This window comes from Tyto alba, unplaced genomic scaffold (genome assembly GCF_018691265.1).
Source record: "Tyto alba isolate M040663 unplaced genomic scaffold, T.alba_DEE_v4.0 Super-Scaffold_27, whole genome shotgun sequence".
NCBI classification, from domain to species: Eukaryota; Metazoa; Chordata; class Aves; order Strigiformes; family Tytonidae; genus Tyto; species Tyto alba.
Genome location: NW_024881301.1, coordinates 5639070 through 5661144, shown reverse-complemented (window position 1 = coordinate 5661144; position 22075 = coordinate 5639070). Strand labels below are relative to the sequence as shown.

The 22075-nt window shown below is 43.1% G+C and overlaps 1 protein-coding gene and 1 long non-coding RNA gene across 2 annotated transcripts in view; one reads left to right on the top strand and one right to left on the bottom strand.

The window, feature by feature from the left end:
• Positions 1 to 14793, bottom strand: part of LOC122153924 (cadherin-2-like) — a 110026-nt gene extending 95233 nt beyond the window's left edge. The window contains 2 exon segments of the mRNA XM_042797857.1: positions 3152 to 3263; positions 13980 to 14793. Of these exon segments, the coding sequence (XP_042653791.1) occupies positions 3152 to 3263; positions 13980 to 14054 (187 nt within the window). The 5' untranslated portion in view covers positions 14055 to 14793.
• A 710-nt stretch (positions 14794 to 15503) lies between these two features.
• On the top strand, positions 15504 to 18601 carry LOC122153944. Its single transcript, XR_006165802.1, has 3 exons — positions 15504 to 15673; positions 15778 to 15856; positions 18529 to 18601. It is a non-coding gene; the product is annotated as an uncharacterized LOC122153944 (long non-coding RNA).
• Positions 18602 to 22075: the final 3474 nt, after the last annotated feature.

Sequence of the window (22075 nt, the reverse complement as noted above, 5' to 3'; positions counted from 1 at the left end):
ATTGCCCGTTTCCTCATCCTGAAACCAAGGGCAGCTATCTTTTTATTTTCCTCTACCCACATTAATAAATGGGTGGGGGGTTCCCTTTTCCAATTTATGTTCTTCTGAATATATTGCTCCACCAATTTTTCACACATTTTGATAACCTAATACATGGAAACCAACTGAACATGTAGTGGCCTCTTGTGCCATCATGCACAGAACGAAAAATTAGTAGATGCTGACATACTATCCTAGCAACATGAATGAATAAAGCCATTATCAATTATAAAGACTTTTTTTTTTTTTTTTAAATGCAAAAGGAACAAGTCCAACCCTCCCTCAAAAACAAGGACCACCTGAATAGAGAAATAAAGAGAAGCCTCTCCAGAAAACATACAGTATCATGTAGTGGAACCCTGCCCTATACTCTAAGGTAAAGATTTCATACAGTAATACTTTAAAAAACAGATATCCTATGTTACTGTAACAACTGAAAGACACAGATCAACAGGTCATATGATAGCTTTAATTTTATTTAAGTTTTGGTAAGGTGAACACTGAAGTCCTCAAGAGAGGCTTGTCCCCCACTGTGCAATATAAAAGCAAATGAACACGACAGATAATAAACACAGGTCATTTTCTTGATCAGTATTTTAAGAATTAACTTGTTAAGAAAGTATCAAGTCAGGTTCAAATTATTCTGCAGCTAGCCAAGACGACCATAAAGCCTCTGTGCTTGTGGTATCAATGCACAACACCGAAGTAAAGCTTTGACTTCTAAACCATACAGAAAACCTACAGTTACATGTCTCACTTCTGAATTCATACTAGTGTAAGCATGCAGTTAGGCAAGGCAACCAAGATCAGATTCAGGCCCATATCCCTAAGAAGCAAATGTCACGCAACTATACTTAACTTGCAGCGTCATCTGAATCCAGTTTAATAACCAGAAAACAGGCTTTTGACAACAACAGTATTTCCAAATGACAGTGTAATGAAATATAAGTCAAAGCTATGCAATGACGGACCGTATGTTTATGTGTAACCAGCAAATTATATGCTTTTAAGCATGTCTGAATTTCCACTGCAGTAATGCAGCTAAGGGAACGGTGGTAGGAATAAAACTCCCCCGGGTCATTTTTCAACCAGCTGATATGACGTGATACACACTGTATGCCTCATACAGTTTTTCCAATTCCTACTTCCCTAAAATGCTATGCGTCTTAATACCATTCAAGGACAAACCCAACAGTTATACTTCACTCACTCCTGAGAAGCAAGGGAAGGGACTGTTTGAATGTGATGAGTAATGAGAAAGGAAGTCAGTCTGCCATGCTATGTTACTCGTTCAGACTCAGTTAAGGCTGGTCAGTCATTATCACGAGATTTGCAAGGGTAATTCCAACAGAGAATTAGTGGGCCGTCCGCTGTGGTTCCTAGCTGGTGGGAAAAAAAAAAGAGGGAGAAATTGCAGAAAGGGTCTCAATTCCATGAAGAGTGAATAGAACTTTCACCGGACAGGGTAGATCTCAAGACTTGTGCAGTCTCCATTTTAAGATGAACTGGCAGCATTATAATTAACCAGTAACAAACAATTGGTGGTTTCAAGGTAGCACCTTTGGAAAGCACTTGCCTGCTGTGCTCTCTGTCCCTCTCTCCAGGTTTGTTCATCACCTACCAAAAGAATTCTCAGTGCCAATGGTTACTGCAGGAGGCTATAGTAGTGTCATCTATTAACTCCCATATGGTAGGAAAGCGCTCCTTCCTCTTTATTATTTTCTCAATTGGCAGAACATTTACTTTAATACATGAATTTCTAAGCCATCCTTTAATAAAAGTCTGTGGTAGTAGAACATACTTCCTTGAAAATGAGCAGAAAAAGCTTTAATAACTCAAGTTTAAATACACTAAAGCTAATCAATTCATCCTGCATTCAAGTTTCCATTATACTTTTAAAAACAGGTCTGTAAAATATAATTAAGGAGAGACTGCTAAATACAGCATGTAAAATCAAGACTACAGCTTTCACTTCAATTGTTTTGCAGGCTCATTAAAATTTTTTTCATTTAAATGTCTTGATCTGTGTAACCATACTTATATGTGAAAGAAACAACAAATTACATTAGTCCTTCTTTAAGATAAATTTGAAACAGTCTAAAATTGATGTCCTTAGTTCCACAATTTCCAAATTAGATGGGGAAAAAAAAAAAAAAAATGATTATGTTAGCAGTTCAGAAAACAGCAAAATTAATGCACGTTTTTTTAAAATGTTCTCTTTCCACAAACTTGTACACTGAAACCCGACTGGTCGGGAAAACTTGGAAAGATTCAGAGCGTGTGCCCCTGTCCTACAATGACTACTCTTACCCCTGAGAAACAGAGACACAGGAAGAGCAGCGAACCAAATTCCCCGCCTGGATGACCCGCGGGCAGCCGTACCGGCCGCAGCGCATCCCCGGCGGAGGCAGGGGCCTGCGCTGGCCGAGCACGCCGCGGGCCTTCCTCAGCCCGGGCACCGTGCCACTCAGACGCAGGTAGGTGCCAAGGCGAGAGCGCAGAGCACCCTCCACCAGACACCGTCCTGCCTCTCCTGGCACGGCTCCTCGCCCGCAGCGCCGCGGCCACCGACCGAGGGCTCACCCGCAGCCGCGCTCCCCCGGGTCTTCCCTTCTGTAGGTGTCTCTCCCCTCCCTCAGGCTGCCGGGAAAAAGCCGTGAGGGACCTACCTCTGCATTAATGTGAGCACTAGGACTGGCTCTAAGTGCAGTACTTCTGTGGGAGATGTAAAGCAGAAGGGAAGTTTTCTTTACCTCCTCATCATTCCCACGTGGGCTCTAAGTACAGACTGACGGCATGCCTGTCATCAGTGGTAACGAGAAACACCAGTGTGAATGCTGTGCTGAGACAGAGAACTAGTGGACAATCACAGGGAGGTTCACAACGCTCAGTATTTTTCAAATTATGGTCAACAGAGGTGCATGCGCTACCACTGATGCCAACAGATTTTCCAAGTCCTATGACAGTAATCAAAAAATAATCACAGAGCAGCTGATGTTCTTCCCTGCAAGAGTTTGTGCCCTATTTAAGGATGAAAATGTTCCAGAGTGATTTATGATTACAACTAGAGGAAATAAAAAAAAAAAAATCAGAACATCTTTTCTAACCATACCATTGAGAAGAGGCTGTCCTCCATGTACACTCCTTGACACCACTGCACTGTGAACATCTTCAGGAAATCCAGTCTTGCATGACATATCTTCACAGGTTGCTTTTATTGGTGCCTGAAAAGCAAGACAAAATTTATGTAATTCTCACCACCCTCATTCACCAGAGAAACATTCCAGTTGGCACACACTCGACTTTGCCACTGTCTTGTACAAGCAGCATCTCTGTTTCTGAACGGCTGCAATTAGGACTGTGAGGGCAAAGGGTTAATCTTTCTGGTAACTGGAATGGAAGGAACAAATCCCACTTGTCTGGTAAAATCTAAATAATACACAATCTTGATTCTTCATACAACTGAGCATTTCCACTAAACCAGCCATCGAGACTGAAGGGGAATTATAGAGGGAACAAAAACATTCCTTCCTCTGGAAATAAATGTTGCGCAAAACCCATCGGCAACTTTTTCATTGGCGGATTACTTGACAAAGACCTCAACCTCTTGATTTAAAATGCTTTATTTAGTGCATTTCTATGTGAGGCTGCACCAGAATAAGTAAACTAAGATAAAATGCTACATTTGCAGTAACTTAGCAGAACTTATATTTGCGTTAGCATTCAAACAGATACCATATAAAGCCAAATGTTTTCAATGCAATCTCCTTCTATTTCAAAAGGATGTTAAGTTAAAAGGAGAGCAGCTCATTATTAAATTTGCAAAAGGGAAGAGCGGATCCACTGAAACTGTTTGTTCTCTCACTTGTTAAGAAAGTTTCCCCTCAAATCATGTACTTAAAGAATTTCATAAATGCCTTTTTATTAAGAAATATAATACAGTATTTGGAAACTTGTTTCTTCTTTAGTGTTCCATGTTCAGAAGATACTTCTGATGCCTAAGCTAGTTTCCAGAAAAGTTTGTTGCCTACTTGAAAAACAAAACATGCAATTTTCTGTGGCAAAGAACTAAGATTTCTTTTCAGTGGATCCTTTTTGTCTTTTAGTGCTGCACAAAACAGCAGCCCAGCTTACACGTGGCGAAGTCACCATACATGGCAAAATCCCTTTCACGCTGCACAAGGCAGAGGCCAGCTCCCATGTCAGCCTGGGCTCAGATACATCCTAGAAATTGCAAGAGCCCTTGCACAATCCCAAACACACCTACATGCCAAGTAAAGGCCCATCAATGTGCATGCCCAGATGTAGTATATGGTCTTTGACAGCACGAGCAACTGTACTGCTATATCATACCTAAATCTGATGAAGACTTAAATTAGATTTTTCCTTTTTACTTCCCCAGATGGGCTTCCATCAAGCAGACCTACTCAAGGCCATGTAAGCACCTCTACATACACTTGGCAAAGAAAGCCCTACAGAAAAAAGAAAAAAAGGGGTGGAGAAAGGAGCTGATGGTGTTATAACTGTTTACCGTAGTAACCTCAGCGAAAGAGAGCATTAGAGAGGAGGTGGGATAGGAGCATCTCAAACCACAAGGGTTTCCTCAGGGAAAAGGGGTCGGGCAGCAGTGTAATCGAGATCTCCACTGACAGTCGTGGCCAAGCTCAGCATGCCAGCCCCTATGAGAATAACTTTATCGCTAACACAAGGAGGGAGCCACAACATACTGCACTGAACTTACACCAACACAGTCCTAAGCAGCTCAACACTGACACTGTCGAGGAAAAGAAAAAATTAAAATAAAAATTTAGTAGCTCCAGTTTAACTCACTATGTCTAGGTATGCACTCAGGGAAGAGAACTTGTAATTATCAAGTGTCCAGTTAACTTAAACTGTGGCGTGGGTTTAACTGTGAATTAAGGACTACACAGGTATCTCATCTACAATTACTTACATACTTTAAAATGTTTATATGAGGACTCTAAAGAGAAAGCCAACACAAAGCAAGAGCTTAAGCTGCCAGGGGACCACGTTACCTGCAAAGCTGGAACTTGGATCTGTAGCTAAGCTCCAACAGTCCATTTACATGCTTTTTAAGATAAAAAGATGGTAAATCAAAAATAATTACATCCCAACTGCCAGTTTCCTCAGCTTCAGAGACTAAATCACAGGTTTGATAACATTTCCACAATTTGAAATAGTAAGACTTGTTTATACTACTGTACAAAAGGTGACCTCAAAGCAAATGTGATTGAGAAGGAAAAAAAAAAAAAAATATAGCCTTTCATGGTTTCCTTGAAACAAAAAGGTCCTGAGTGGGCAGCTGAGGAGATAGTAGGATTTTGAACAAGCCTACACTGATGCGCCTGGGAATCTTTCAGCCTTTCCAGCAATCTATATGTACTAAACAGCTCTTATAAACTGAAACAATGCCCACTGAAACAAAGGCTAGGGGACATGAATAGAGAGCCTTCTTTATTCTTTCATTTGCAGCCATCAATTTTATCTGGAAACAAAAGACTGTACTCTGCTCTCCAAAAACAGCCCTTTGTAAAGATTGTTTGAGCATAAAAACACAAGGGAAGGAAGAATTCAAATTTTCAGCAATTCTTAATCGCCCTATGTTAAGCGTTTTGAATTAAGTAGAAGTTGTAGCTTCAGACACACTGGGTCATAAAAAGTTCAGACTAAGAGCACTGCAAGACTTAAACCATTTTAACTCTAAGCAAAAGAGGATGCTGAAGTATTTTTATCCCCTTATCTGGGGCAAAAGGGGAAAGCTAGTGAAGATTATGGGGCACATTATTGTAATTTACAGGATTTTGTGCAATTAGTACAATTCCCAAAACTATTTCAAACATAATATTACTTGTACATTCATCTACAAAAGGATACTGCTTTAAAAACTCTTTTAACATGGAAAGCAATTACCTTAGCTTGTACCCATATAAAACCTATTTAATGGAGTTACAAAGCTTTGAACAAGCTCTGCACTTGGAAAATTCTCTAGTACTAACATACTTTGCTAAAGCAAAATAGGGTTGCTACCAAAAAACTATTCTGCTTTCCTCATCCTTTATGGCTTATTTAGTAATTTTTAAGTGCAAAATGAGTAACAAACATTACTATCTCCAGATGCTAGAGAGCTAACATCTAGTCAAACATGGTGTCAGATCACGCGTATAAAAGTACTGTAGATCTCAGATTAAATGCAGTAGGCAAACTGCAATTATGAAGCAACGTGATGTAAATTAGAAGTCTTCTGTCATGTTATTGTTCAATCAATTAAAAGAATTGGCCGTTTCGATATACTTATGGCAGTTAAGCCTGCAGTTTTCATACCCTGCTCCTCAGTTACTTTAGTTTCATACCTAGATATCAGAGTATCTAGAAAATTGTGGTTTATTTTCAAGGCTGTATTCCATCTCAATTTAAAAAAAAAAAAAAAACAACCAACCAAATGAACGACAACCTGTTAACAGTCTCAACTTCATAGTTCTAAAGGACTCGTGTTTACATCTTTTTCTACACACCATCAGTAGGAGTCTTCCAACAATATAGGCCTCACACTTGTGAGAAGAATGCCAATTAAAACAAGAATAAGGACAGACAGGATTGCTTCACTACTGTTGACAGTTCTGGACTAATAACTCTTTCCAATTTCCATACTTTCTAAAAAATAACCATATTTGGAATGCAATTCTGTAAAGAAGCATCTATTTAAAAATGCAAGCTCATCACATGACTGTAGAAGTAATTTTGTATCACAACACGCATCCTAAATTTGCAGAATTGGGCTCTCAAACACAGATTTCAAACAGGGATGATCTTCTCTCTGCATATGCCCTACACCACTGGAGTTAACTAGTAGCTTTTAATCTAAAATATCAAAGTCTCCGCTTTGCCGCTGTTTGCATCGGCATGTACTACAACATTAGATTTCTTAATATTGATTGTACGAAAGCACAAGGGAAGTTAGTTTTGAAAGACTGCTTTCTTTTATACTCAATGTAACTTACTGCTATAGGAAAATAAGCCTAGATAGTAAAATGAGAAATGGAGGGCTCTGCATCAGAGAAAATATCATACTATACAGTTATAACTGGACATAGTACAGCTGCTAGCTGCCAAGTCCAGACAATTCACAGGACATTACTGCGCAAAGCTCAAAACAATGTCTGACATAATTATATGTATGACAGAGCATGAACAGGGTATTTAAGTTCTCCCTCCTTAATAACCAACATTACTTTGCAATTATGACAGTAATAGTCAACTTAAGTACAGATCACAGAAACATTTGTGACTGTGTTAAAAGACTAGGTGTTTCTTCACTAATGGTAAGGCCAAGATGGTACCCAATACTCATTCACAACTTGGGTAACCCTAGGGATTGTTCTAACCATTTTTAGTTTTGTGTATGTACATCATCTGATGGTGGGATATGCCATACAAGGTTGGTCTTATTTTATGATAAGCATCTACTTACTACCATAAGGCATATGAAAGATACTCTGAAGGATGATAGACACATCTCTGAAATGCTTCCGATGCTAAATTTGAAAACATTCAACAACTCCTCCTTAATCTCTGACGTGCTGCAAATAAGAGTTGCAACACTTTATACCCTCACAGTACTCAGTACTCCAGCAAATGTAGTAAAGTACAATGTGTTTTCAATGGTAGATTGCAACTGGAGAAAAAGAAAGTGTCTTTCATTCAAATTGTTCTGAAAGCCAAAAGCTGCCAAAGTGGCTGCCAGGACATGTCCTCCCAGAGGTCATTCTGTTACAGCAGAAAGGGCTTTCATTACGGCACCTTCATTTCTAATTACCGTTCTACTTTATGAACCAGGAGACTTTAGATCAGGAAAACCAGCCTCTTAAGCCAACACTTAAAGCTCTCATCCACTTTCCCAAAACAACAGGATTCACAACTTTTATGCTGTCATCTTAAAATGAGTTGCCTTAAACCACCACTGGTTACCACAGGTTACTATAGGCTTACAAACTGTTTTCGTAGCCTATTCTGTTAACCCCAACTGAGAGGCAATGTTAATTTCTTCTATTAAATGTGGAAACATTTATTTGATATATCCCACGTAGCACAAAGCCATAACCCGGTTTGGACCTTTCCCTGTCCTCAACTAGGAGAACACAGAGTGCTGCATCTTCCAAGCCATGTGGTTCTCCAGGCAACCCACAGATCCTATCAGAGAAGGACGCCTTAACATTTCAACTTCAATAACAAAACCAAATGGAATTTCTGTCTCTTTTTTTTAAATATAAAACACACCCAAATCAGCTCTATGTTTAACTATATACTTTCATTTCTCTAAGAGAGGAAACTACTTCTTTCTGATGTGATAATAGCCATTGTATTGCTCAAGTTGAACACCTCTGACCATGAAAACTGCTGCTAATGGGTAGAGGAGGATGCTGTGTTTCCCCGACCTTCGGGAAAGGCCTTGCAAGGCCTATCTGGAAGAACTCTTTTGGGGGATCACAAAATTTTAACTATGTCTTCAGCTGCTGGGTGATAATTATATGCTAATTATAAGGAATGGAGGAGTCCCTAGAGGAGTCTGTTGATAAAAATATATTTTTTAAATATGTCAAGGAGTGCCTAGAGGAGAGGATAAACGCGCCTTTTGGAAACATGATATTTAATTAAATACACGAATACTGACTAAAACCAAATAGTTTAAGTGAAACATTGAAAAAGATTTGGCAGCGATATACCTTGCATCTTGGAAGCTGCTGATCCCATATATGTTTTCATAAGCCATTTAAAAATAGAAAGCCTAATTTCCCCACTTTATTCAGACAGAGCTCCCACAATCTTTCAGTGAGAACTGCAGGATCAAATCAAATGATGAATCATGCTGACTGGGTTATATACCTCTCAAGGTGAATGCCAGCACAGCCTAACACCCAGGTGAAAAAGGTCCCCCTCAGATCACTCACAAACTACAACCATGCTTTAGCAAAATAAAAATCCGCCCTAAACTCATCCTGCAATAACGTACACCACCTTTTTTCCTCTCAAGACTCACCTCTACGTATGCCAGTACTAACTCAGCTAACCAGTGAGTCTCGGGTTCAGTGGTAGGTGAGGAGAAGTGCTATCGTAATTATCACTGATATTGCAAAAGATGCTAAGTATTCCTTTTGTTTTCATCACTCTCCACCCCTGACATGTCTCATTGCGTCCTATGCACAACTAGTGCCACAGGGTTAGTGGAAGCACACAGGCTATTCAGGAAGGACACTATAGATTCCTCCTATGCTTTGTAACAGAAAGCAATTTAAAATAAAAACACCAGGGAACATTCGAAGTTGCACAGCCCTTGGGGGATAGACCTGTGTTTTGCATGTGTATGCTGTGTGAAATAAATAAAATTCTCATCCTAGTGGGAGTGCTGGTGAACTACTGAAACTACTGCAAGTTTTCTAAACTTTTTTTTTTTTTTAACCTACGAAAGAATTTACAAAATCTGTGAAAGACAGAAAGAGTTTAACTGATAAATGTTCCTCTTGGGCAAGAAAAGCCATTCAACAATTCCTGCTCCTTACCACATGACAAGAAGTCCCTTATGCAAGACTGTCTTTATTGAGTAAAAATAACTTTACTCGTAACTTCCTCACACTATGTTTAAATATACACATGCACTTCTGTCACAACTAAGTTATCTTCTTACAGTGTTCCATTATTAAACAAACTAATAAAGGAAATTACTGACATAAAAGAATCACTGAAACCAATTAAGATGGGACATGATGGGGCTCTTCAGTGATGTTTCTGGGAGTTCCTCCAATTTCTGGGAGCAGAAAGAAAAATGATAAATGGGAATTTTTTGAATTACACATTCTCAACTAGATGTAGTTCAAAAATATTACCATTTCAGGCAATATTTTATAAACAGATATCATAAAAACCTATACATTCACCTTTCTAGCATATTAAGTTGCATGTCTAGGTAGCAGTACTATCCAGGAAGCAAGAGAGCAGTAGGAAGCTTTATAGAAAACACATAATATTTATTAAAAAGACATAAATTGACCATACAAGAGAATATATATCTTCTGTTACATCAGCAGTTTATTTCTGAGCTTGCTACAGTATCTGCTCAGATGAGAACTTGTTTAATACACAAAATTATCTCCTGTTTTGTCAGCCAATGATTTCAATTCCAAAAATTCACTGCTGACTTAAGTGACCTTATCTGTCCTGTAGGATGTAAAAAGCAGTTGAAAAACAATAAAGTTTTTTTCACAAAATAAATTTTAAAATAATATATCCAGTTTAATATCCAAAGAGATACTTCTTTTTTCCTCTGTTCTGCAATTATCTGAATTGTGAGGATGTGCCGGTGGTATCACTATCACCTAGACCAGACAGACAAGGATTAGAGAGCTCTCTGCTGCAATATCCTGCTACATTTAACTTTTCAGATAGATTCTTTGAAGACAAAGCAAAACCAGTACAGAAAGATCTACATCCAAAAAGGCTGAGCCATTCGCACAACTTTCCTGTTCTGGGGCTTATGAAAAGCATCATAAAATATATTCAGTCCACTTTGAAAGGAGGTAACGATGTTGGAGTCTGATTTGTTAAGAGAGAGACATCCTGAAACTTATTTTTGTGCTTATACAATCACATATTTACTATATTACTTAAAAGACTGATTAAAAAAAATAATAATAATAAACTAAGACACAGGTGTGTTATAAAAGACGAAGATGCAGCCACAATAGGAGATCTCACTGCCACTTCTGCACAGAACAGCGTTAATATGCCTCACCCCAATTCTGCCAGCAACTGCTGCTGGGGGTGATTACGAGTGGGGTGCAGCTGGCAAGAAATGCCATTGCCGGATTCTCAGCAGAGGGAGCTTAACAGGAGTGTCATTTAGGGTGGTAGCTTTATCACCTGGATACATTTGCTAAAACCTGGAACAAGATCAGAACAGCCTGCAGAGGGTAATTACTTACATCCTCTGTCATTGTAATTCGAATTCAGAACAGTCACCTAGGCACAAAGGCTCCAAAACTGCTTTCTTGTTTACTTGTTTCTGAAACATACATCATCCACTGAGAGATCCAATCACCTTATACATTCAAAAAATGTATTCCCTTTTTGAGAACTTAATTTCTATTCCCCTTTCAGTTGATTTCTAACTAACAGTAGCTTCGTTCCTGTAAACTCATGCTAACTTTCCCATTGCTTCTTCAATCCCGTTGTTATCCCAATTCTAAAAACTGGATCTGTTGTTTTGTCCAGAAAAGCAAGCCTCGCTTTTTATCTTCTCTCCTGTCAGGTTTTTTCGCGTAATACTTCCAGACTCATACTGATCAGTTAACCAGCAAAATAAAGTGCAGTTTTCATTCTCTTATGTCCCATACATGTTCCATATTACCGAAAATCTAAAGCCCTACTTCCTGAACATAAACAGCACCTGCAGATCTGCCTTAAAACCTGCTCTCAGTTACGATCTCAAGTAATTCCACAGTGACAGCTTTTCTACATCACTGATGAATAACGAAGTGATCAATAACTCTAGAAAATAACAGTAGATAGCTCTTGTGTTGCAGAGAGGAAAAGCTAAAGTAGAAAGGTTCAGCATTTCAGAAGAACCTGATACAGATAAACTTCTACAAACCAAAAGTAGAAGGTTTGATGACAGGAGAAAAAAGAAAGTTAGCACTGCATCTAGCTTGTGAGGGTTCTTTGCGGTATGCATGAAAGAAGTAGGGAAAAAAAAAAAAAGGCGCTTTTTAAATGAAAGTGTTGTACAGACATAGGTCTATAAATCTGATTTCATACCCAAGTTCCAATTTTGTTACACACTATTAAAAATCAACCTTAACCTGATTTAATGGATACCCAAACAAGGGGGAAATTGGATTCCCCAACCGTAACATGCCAGTGACACTGAGTGATACATAAAAGCAATACAACTAGTTCCTGTCTTTAATTCATAGCTTGTGCTTTAATTTCAAACCTGCCTTGGGTAGAAAAAAGGCTGGAATAAAAGCTTACTGCAGAATTTGTGCGTTAAAGATTTATTGAGATGGGAAGACTAAACAGAACTGAAAGCACATGCAATAAATAGCACATACGGACTTGCAAAGAAGAATAATAATAATAATAAAAGCTGCACGTACAGATCTGCTATTAGCATTTAGAGAAGAAAAATGAAAAAGAAAATAGAAAAGAAAAAAACTAAATCAAAAATCAACCGATACAAAAAACAAGCCAACAAATAAAAAAAAAAAAAAAAAATCAACACAACACCACAACAGCCTGTAAGCGGCACATCACAAGTTTGCGGACAGGGTGGCTGCTTCCACGCGGAAGGCGCTCATGCCCAGCCGGACACTCCCGTGTCACGCCAGCCAGCCCCGTGTCCCCCCTTAAGCCCCGAGGGAAAAATCCCCGCCCGGCGCGGAGCAGCGTTTCAGCACCTCGCTCGCCCGCTGCGAGTCGCTCAGAAGCCGCGGGGGGGGTTGGAAGGACTCAACCTCCCGGGCGCGCCGCGAAGGAACGGCGGTGCCGGCGACAGCGGGGAAATAGAGGAGGAGCGGGGCGCTCCGGCCCCCGCTGCGGCGGCGGCGGGGCGGGCGGGGGCACCGGGGGCGCTGCACCATGGACAGTGGCCGCCCCCCCCCCCCGCCCTGCGCCAGCCGCTGCAGCCGCCCCGGCCCCGCCGCCGGCCTCGCCTCAACCCGCTCCCCCGGCCCGCCAGAAATGCCCCAACCGTAAATACTATTAAGAGGCGATGATCTGCGCCATCTGGCCCTCAGACTTGCCGCCCTCTCCACCCCCGGCGCCGCGCAGGATACGGGCTCAGCGAGCACAAAGCGCGGGGGGAACCCACCGCCACCTTCCCCACCCACCCCCAGCCTCCTCCGTTCGGGGTTCCCCCCCCCCCCCCGCCCCTTTCCCGGGCTCCGCGTTCGCTCCGGACGCCCCGCGCCGCCGGAGGAGGGGGGTAACCCAGCCCAACCACCGCCCCGCAGGCGCTGCCCTCGCTGCCCCAACCGGGATCCATTTTGTCGTACCCGTACTACACCACCACCCCCCCCAGAGTCCGGTCAGTCCCATCTCGCCCCCGAGGTCCCCCCTCGCACGGGCGCCGGCCCGCAGACCCCCTACTTTCTCCACGGAGAGACACCCCCCCCACCCCGGGGCACCCCGGCCGGCGGTGCCTGCCCGGGACCCCGCCGCTCGGGGCGAGCGGGGAGCCCGCCCGAGGGATGCAACAGCAGGACTTCGATAATAATAAATTAAACACTTCGGAGCCCGAGCCCGTCCCAGTGGAAATTCCCGTTAACGGCAGGGGGTGGGGAAGCCCGGCGCCCAGGCGGAGGCTGATTAAATTCTTCCCGGGAAGGCATTAGCGGGCACGGGATCCGGGGGTGGCCGAGGCGCGGCCCGCAGGGGCCTGAGGAGGGGCGCTGGGGCTGCCCCCCCTTCCCCAGGCGGGGCGGAGGGGGTGATGCCCGTTCCGTCCCTCCAACTCCGGTACTTTGTCCCCCGCGCTCACCGCAGGGCCGAGGTCCCGGTCTGCTGCCGGCCGAGCGGATACCGGACAGCCCTCCCTCCCACGGCACCTGCTCTCCCAGGAGCGAAGGGGGGGGGGGGGGAACCGCGTTCCCTCGGCAGCGCCGCCGCCACCCCTCACGCTCCGGGGGAACCCCCCCCCCCCCCGCCCCGGGCACACGCTCCCCTCTCCTCGGAGCGCGGCGGCGGGGCTGCCCCCGAGCAGGTGGCTCCCCGCGAGCGGCCTTCCCCTACCCCCCGCTCCCCGATACTCCCACCTCAGCGGCGAAGCCTCCCCCCCCCCCCCCCGGGTCTCCCGCCTTCCCCCGGGCACCGCCGCCCGCAGGGGAACAAAGAGACGCAGCCCGGCCCCGCTCCCCGCCGGCGGTGCTTACCTGCTGCAGGGCCGCCAGCAGCATCAGCGCCAGCGGCGGCAGGATCCGCGGCGGCGCTCCCGCTACCCGGCACATGGAGGCGAGGAGGGGCGGCGGCAGGGCGGCCCCCAGCAGTCCCGGAGAGCAGCCGGAGCCCGCGGAGCGGGGCGAGGGGAGCAGCGGGGAGGGTCGGGCAGCGGCAGCTGCCGGGGGGCTTGCGGACGGCGTCTGCCCCCGCCTGCCGGAGCCGGCTGCCGCGGCGCTGGCTGCCGGCTGCCGCTCTAGCTCATGGGCAGCGATGCAGCGGGGGAAGAGAGAGACGGGGAGAGAGAGAGAGAGAGAGAGAGAGAGAAAGAGACAGACAGACAGAGGGGCGGAGGATGGGTGAAACTCAGCTCTGGGTCAGGCTTTTCTCTCTGCCGAGCCCCCTCCGCGGTGCAGAGGGTGGGCAGGGAAGAGGAGGAGGAGGAGGAGGATGGGCGAACAAAAGGCTGGGAGATAAGAAAGAAGTAGTCGCTGCTGCTGCTGCGAGGCCGGTGCGGCGGCTCCCCTCGGCTGGCTGCCTTCCCCACGCCCGGATCGTGCCCGCCTCGCTCCTCCCGCCGGTGCCCCCCGGCGAGCTCGGGCAGGCGGCTCCCCTCAGCGCCTCAGCCCGGGCGCGCCAGCACCGCCGCCGCTCCGGCCCCAGCCCTGCTGCATGCTCGCCTCGCACTTTCTCTCTCCCTCTTTCTTCTCCTCCCTCCACCCCTCCCCCTGCAGGCAAAACCCTCCGCTGAAGCACAACGATAACAATACCCCAGCAGCCTCTGCCTGCCGTGCGTGTGTGTGTGTGTGTATACGCGCTCGCCCGGTGCCTGCCTGCTGCTGGCAGCTCCCCCTCCGCCTCCCGTCGCTCCCTGTCGGCCGCACGGCCAATGGGAACGGCACGGCGAGCGGCGGGGACCGCTACCCCTCCTCGGCCCCCAGAGAGCCGGCGCTGGGGCAGGCACTAACGCCGATTCACCCTGCAACGCCATCAGCTGGGGGGGGGGGGGGGGGGAAGGGAATAAATTCCAACCCACCAACTCGCTGTGCTGCAGTTGTTTGGGGGGGCGAGGGGAGAAGTTGTTGGGGAGGGAAGGACCCGTCCCCGCCGTGCTGGTTCAGGGGACGGTCGATGCGGGGAGAAGCTGCGGGGGCGCCGGTGGTGCCCGGCCCGGGGGCGGTGGGACGCCCCTGCCCGGACCCCCGGCTGCTGGCGGCTCCGCAAGTTTCGCTCAACTGTTACTGTGTAGCGGGTTAGGGTTGTTTTGTTTTTTCCTTTTACTTTTTACCCCCTTTCCCTACGTTTCTTTGTTTTGTTGTGGGTTTTTTTTGTTTGTTTGTTTGTTTGGTTGTTTTTTTGTTGGTGTTTTGTTTTTTTTTTTTTTTTTCGCAACTACCTGCTGAATTCTATCAGCAGATGATTTCAGAAGCTTGGCCGGGGCTGCAGTCCGTGGGTTCAAAAATGTCAGCGTGCATAACGGGACTGGGGAGTGCTGCTGAGCGAACAGTTAGAGAAGCAAGTATCAGTGCTGGGTCATTTGCAGAGCTAGCAAGGATTTTCTCTCGCCCACAGGTCACCGAGCAAAGTTGTTTTGTGTCCATGCATCAGAGCTCCCATCCTGGGACATAATAAGGGGAGGATTTGTAGGCATTGGCCCCTAGACGATCTCATGAAGCGGCGATTCCAAATGGTGCATTATTTATTTTAAAGCATCTTATTTTACACTTGAACTTGCAAGAAAAATACTCCCAGTTTAATACCTTGTCTCTCCCCCCCCCCCCTCCCCCGCTTTAGAGGATAACGCAAAACGCCGTGCTCATGCTTTGGAAGGAAACAGCGGCTTTGCTTTTATATTTGCTCGGGGAAAGGCGGGGTAAGTACACGCCCGCACGATGCCGATTCCATTAGCTTCGAAATCGAAAATACCGGTCACTTGCGAGCTGGGGTGCAGCTGTTTACCCAAGTCAGGGGAGAGGGAGGAAAGGCCCGAAGCGGCGGGGGAGATGCGCGCCCAGGCTGGGCAGGGCCGGTCCCAGTCGAAGCGGGAGCCACCTGCAAGCGTTAAAATCCAAATGAGACTCAGCCGAGGAAAGGCAGCAGCAACTAGGAAAGCAGCTCCCCCCCCCGCGCCCTTTTTAAAGTTGTAGCCCATGAGATTTTACCGAAGCCAACAGTTGAGAAGATCAATGAAATGAGGGAAGGAACGTCGGGATTCAAATTTAGCCTGGACTGAGGGAAAAAAAGCGAGAAGGGCACAGCTGATGTTTATAGCGGCTTACAATGAGGGCTTTCCCGGGTTTGCACCTGAGGGAGCATGTGTTCGGTCTCTTTAGCTTGGGTCTGCTGATGAAACGGTGACTTTCCCTGAGTAACAGATCCCTGTTTGTATTTTCTGGTAGGTAGGTACAATATTAAATTTACTAATGACTGTATTTGAGCACTGATTCACTCTTACAAGTGTCCTACAAAATGCAAAGCACACAATATAAACAACTCCATAAACCAACTGTCCAATGAGAGTAATTACCTATCATCTAAATGAGCCCGGCCCCTCATATCCCTCAACCCATCCATCCCTAAAGGCCTGAAAAAATAAAAGGCTCTGCAGTATATCTGGAAGGTTACCAGATCTGAGCTCTGGCTGATGCTTCTTACGGTTCTGCTGCTGCCTTTAAATTTACTTAGCAGAAACAGTAACCCTGGCAGAAAAATTGCTCTTGCCAACATCATTTTACTGAATCTTTTAGCCCTGAACAAGTTTCTATCACGCAGTTGGCTTCCCTCATTTACACAGTCGTAACCAAAAGTTTCCTCCAGCTCATACCAGTTCTGGGTACTGTGATAAAGAGAAACTAACAGAGCAGGGGTGGGTTATATCTTTTGGGGTATAATCTCCACACCGCATCTCTTTATGGGTGAGAGGCATATGTTTGTGAGAGCAGAGCAGAGGAGAAGCTTGTGCATTGCTTCCAGACATGGATGATTCCTCAGGGCTTGTGCTATTCATCTGTAGCATAAGCCCAAGAGAACAGATTTTTTTTTTTTTTTTTTTTTTTTAAATTTCCCCCCACCCCCAATAATCTAGAGCATTAAGTAGGCATAGCTGGAGATTCAGAGTTAGAACTGCTACTACATGGGCTCATCAGCCCTTTTCACATATATCATGCAAAAGCCAGCAAATGGTGGCAATTTCTGTCCAAGATTTAAACAAATGATTTAGAACTCAAAGGGTTTATCTCATAACTCAGCCACAGATTGCATTTATGAGTGTGTTTTAAGTAGTATAAAAATAACGGACATAAGTTAATGTTCAACCTAGGAGATCTCAAGGGCTTCCAGAAAAACCTTGTTAAAATTCCATGATTAAGTTGAAGAGAGGATTAGGGTAATTCCCATGTTAGTCATGGAGTTGAGTCTCTCTTTCAACTTGTCCAAATTAATTTTCATTCCTAAGGTTCATAAAAATCCTGTAAAAAATGAATGTTTTCAATTTGAAACATACTAGATTGCTCATGGCTTCAAATATTTTGGAAAAAAAAAAAAAAAAAAGACTTTTTCCCTTGTGGGTCTATCTTTATATTTAATCTGCCAGGTACTGCCACTGCTACTCTCCTCAATTCAAATTATGCAAATTAAGCACTTTACTGACAGTTTAGGCCTTGATCTGACAAACATTTATACATGTGATCTCAGCAAATTGAATCATGGAGCTCACAGACATACCACTGTTCATATGCCTAAGTATTTACAAGATGGAAGGATAAATGTAATGAGCAAAAGTACTGAGTGCATGCATATTAATTTACCCAGTTTCCTTGTATTCTTCATTACATATGAAGAAATATTTTTATTTGTTAAAAAAATAACATCCTAATTAATGGGTCCAAGGGCATTCAGTGCTTATTACTGAGTTCTATCACAACAGTGGAAAAAAAAGCAAAATCCAACTTTTTAGGATGGTTGCTTTTAACTTGGGCTCTGTGGACCCCTTGAGACTCCAGACATATTCTGCGAAGTCTCTGACAGGCAATGGGGAAAAAACAAATTTGTATATTCTATATAGCAACTTCACACACATAAAATTCCTAAGGGGGAGAGATTTTACTGAATTGTAAGATTGTTAGTCATTGGCAACACATGAAAATGATTGTTTTAGGAAGCAGATAATCATGCATGGTGGCCGGGGAGAATGCAGTTTATGTAGATAGTGTCAAGTGGGAAAGAAAAACTAAGTGGCTCAGATGCCAAAACAGCTTAAATATTTTAAAAATTTAGATAATTAGAATGTTGTTGTTAGTGTAATGCTCTTTTTCTTACTTCAGCAAAATAAGCATGACCCTTTGAATGATCTGGTCTAAGTGTTTTTTTTCTGAAACACGCTTTTTCATGTTGATCACCTATGTGATCTAAAAAAGCCCTAAGTTCTAATTGTCCTTTTATGTAGGGAACTAGTCTCAGGAAAAAAAAAAAAAAAAAAAAAAAAAAAAAAAGGCAGTCTTAGCAGTAAGTAATATTTACTTGATGATATCTTGTAATTTGTTACAGAACTTAACCAAGTTGTGCTCATGGGCTTTTCTGGCACTATCATTGCTTAACATACATAGCCTGAATGTTTCTCCAGCCTGTTTCTTACATCAAGACAGTGCAAGACATGGAAAGGTAACTACAGCTGCAGCAGTTAGTGGGCTGTTCTGCTCAAATTTGAAAATCAGCTGGATCAGGATGGAAGAATGTTATATACAGCAGTTGTGTTTATGCTTTAGCAACCTTTGGCAACATAAATCTTTTTCTATTGCTATGTATGTATATGTGCATATATATATATATATATATATATAAGATTTGATGGAAGAGGATGTTTTTTTCCTTTTTCTGGTAGCTAAATCGTATCTGTCACCATAGTTATATTTCTGCTAATTGCTAGTAACTTTTGCAAAAGATTTCTCTAAGGAGAAGATGCTGAGCATATGCAATCCAGATGTGATACAATATATTTGCATATTGTGTAATTGGCTTTATGTTTATACCCTCAGTGTGATGATTTGGAAATCAACATAGTCAAGCTTAGTGCTTATAATTCATTCTTCCAGGAAACTCATTCAGCATCACTGCCCAGTGCCTGCAAGCTGTTTGGCCTGGAGAGTTCTATTGAAAATCAAGATAGAGAGGAACATCCTGTGATCAGCATAGCATCTCTATTCAGTTGGATATCTTCAACAACAGCAACAAAAAAATATTGTCCAGAACAAGGCCTTAATCATATGGTGTGATAAAGGTCTGAAAGGATGACGACTTGTAACAAGTGCCTATGATAATTTCTAATCACCACAAAAGAATTTATAGAATTTTATAGAACTACTTCATCTCAGATAGACCAGTAGAAGGAGGTGGACTTGCCTCTTAATAAGCTAGCTTCAGTGATTTTTTTTTTTATTTACTCATAATTCACTTATTTGAAGTGTTTTCTTTTTCTTGAATGAAATCAAGTAATCATTTTACTGTCTTGGGATCAGAAGTCTCACTTTTTTCTGACTCATGCAGTCTGCAGAGTCCCAGACTCCCTCCTCAGCCATAGCCAGAATTCACTGGCATGAATGAACCTGTTGACTTCTCTGAAAATCTATGTATGTAACACCTACAAGAAAGTAACACTGGAAATTTCCAGAAGACCAATCATATTACTCCTGACTTCTAGGTAATAAAAATCAAGAAACTGGAACCCTAATTGTTTATGGTAAACCAGCATATAAAATAATTTACTTTAATTAAATTGTAAGAATTTGCTTTATTGAAATTGTAAGATCTGTCATGTTGATTGCCGCTTTCATTATTAAACAGAATTTTTAACACCTATAGTTAGATTTGCCTAATGTTTTCTATCCCCAAATCTTATTTTTATTTACTGTAATATTTCCTTTTTTTAGTTAACAGATTAAATTCGCTGGGCTGGTTGGCTGTTTCAAGCCAAGTGCTTTTTGAAAACTTCAGAAAAATCCTTTGTCCTTTTTGAAAAATGAGATCAAGGAAAATATGTAGTTTTATTTTTCTTATAAAATTCTTACTGCCATCTCACTGAGGGATTTTACTCCGGGATCTGGAGCACAGCGTCTGACTCTGGGAGGAGCATGATTCTTATGTTGAGGTTGTGCCTTTTTCAATTGCTGTTAAAGCTGACCAAAATCTGGCATTGTTACAGATCTTAAAATTATGCTGTTATAGTTCAGAAGAGTTTCACAGCTATATCTCCTGACGGATCTGTCTGCATCTAATATGCCTCTTATTCCCCCAACAACTGCTGTGTTGCAAAAATTCTGCAAACAAACCATCTTCATAGGACAAGTCAGTGTCCCCTATTTGGAGATTGGAGGCGCTGCTCTGGAGTTTCCAAAGCTTTGTGTTGCATTAAGCACCAGAGAGGTGGTAGAGACTGTCTGTTTTCATGAGTTCGTTCCTCCCCTTGAAAGGCCCCGACAGCACCGAGGAGGAGCTGGGTCTGACTGATGTATCAAAGGGTAAACTGAAGGAAGGGGTTGAGGGAATACTTCTCTTGGATGCAATACTGAGGGAAAAAAAATGTAGCACTTTAAGATTTCCTCACAAAACAACATAAGCATATGGCTTCCTCCAGTCAAGAAACTGCTGTCAATATAAACTGTAGTTATACTTCATAGATACCTTCCTTTTTCGTGGATTATAATAGTGATAATTATGTTTTCCATAGGGAACTTGAAGGTAGAATGTAAAATGGCCCAGCATGATAATATAATTGTTATGCTGTTGATATCCTTTTCTGCTTCAAGGAGAGAAAACACAATTACAAAAACTGAGTTTTAGATCACAGTCAATGTTCCCCAAAATTGCAGTTTAAAATAAACATATTACATGGCTTGTTCCAAGGATTCAAGAAGTTTAGAGCATTTTAAAAGTTAGGAAACTGTGGATTCAAGCATCTGAAAAATTGTTTTTATTGACAAGTAGATTAATAATAGTAGTGCTCTTATTAAGAATGTTTACAATTTGTCTGCAGAAATTCAGTCCAAGTTAAAATTTGACACACACTAAAGTAACCATGCAGAAATATTTTACGTAATTCCAGAGAAATATAATGATTAAAAATCCTTCCTGTTTTTTTAATCATTTTTACATCAGTCGGACTTGAAATTGGCTTTCTTCTCAAAAATGATATTTTGGAGATCTTCCTTCTGTTTTGAAGTAATGAAAGCCTAAAGTATCCCCAAATGCTTTATGAATTTATGTGACTGGATCATTAATCTGAACTTTAGGAAGTCTCTAAACATTTATTCATAGGGGAAGAATATTCTCCCTTGGTTACATTAGACCCCTGGCAGCCTGGAAACTTGGGGGGGTTTGTCCTTTTACAGTGCCAGGTACATCCTGTGGAAAATCTGATCTCTGCTGCAAAGCTGTGTCTGAAACTAAGCTCCTCAAACAACAACAAAAAAAAAGCTTTTTCCTGTGGCACTGTGGTGTGCTGTTAAGAGCTGCCCACCTCGTCTGTCCCCAAGACGTCTCCATCCCCACAGCTGAGGGGAGCACACGCTTGTACCCCACTTCACCAGTTTGCAGCCTGCCGTGTTAGTTTGAACTCATCACCCGTGTGAGCTAAACAGCTGATGGGTGCCCCCAGGTAGCTACCGGGCAGTGGATTAAAAAAAATCATGGTGACTCTGAGGCCAAGGGGCAGGAGGATTGTTTGGATTAAGGTGTTAACAACTGTCATGGCAAGATGAGCCAGGGCTCCTTTGTCAAAGCCCTAAATCTACATCGTTCCTCCTTATAAACCCTGCTCTGCTGCTTCTGACCTTAGGATCAATGGGAGTTGCTGAGTGCTCATCATTTCTGAAAGTTTGTCCATTTTTTTCCCAGTGTAAACGGAAGTATTTGAGTTGAAATTAAGGATTTTTTTTTTTTTTTTTTTTTTTTCAAATCAGAGCCCCACATTTGTTTCTCTGTAAAGGAGCACAATCCAATACATGTGCAGATTCTGAAAATAAATAAATAGGTAGATAAATAAATAAAGACTCTAGGACTTTAGTTCTTTTGCTTTAAAATAAAATCTCTTACTTTTTCT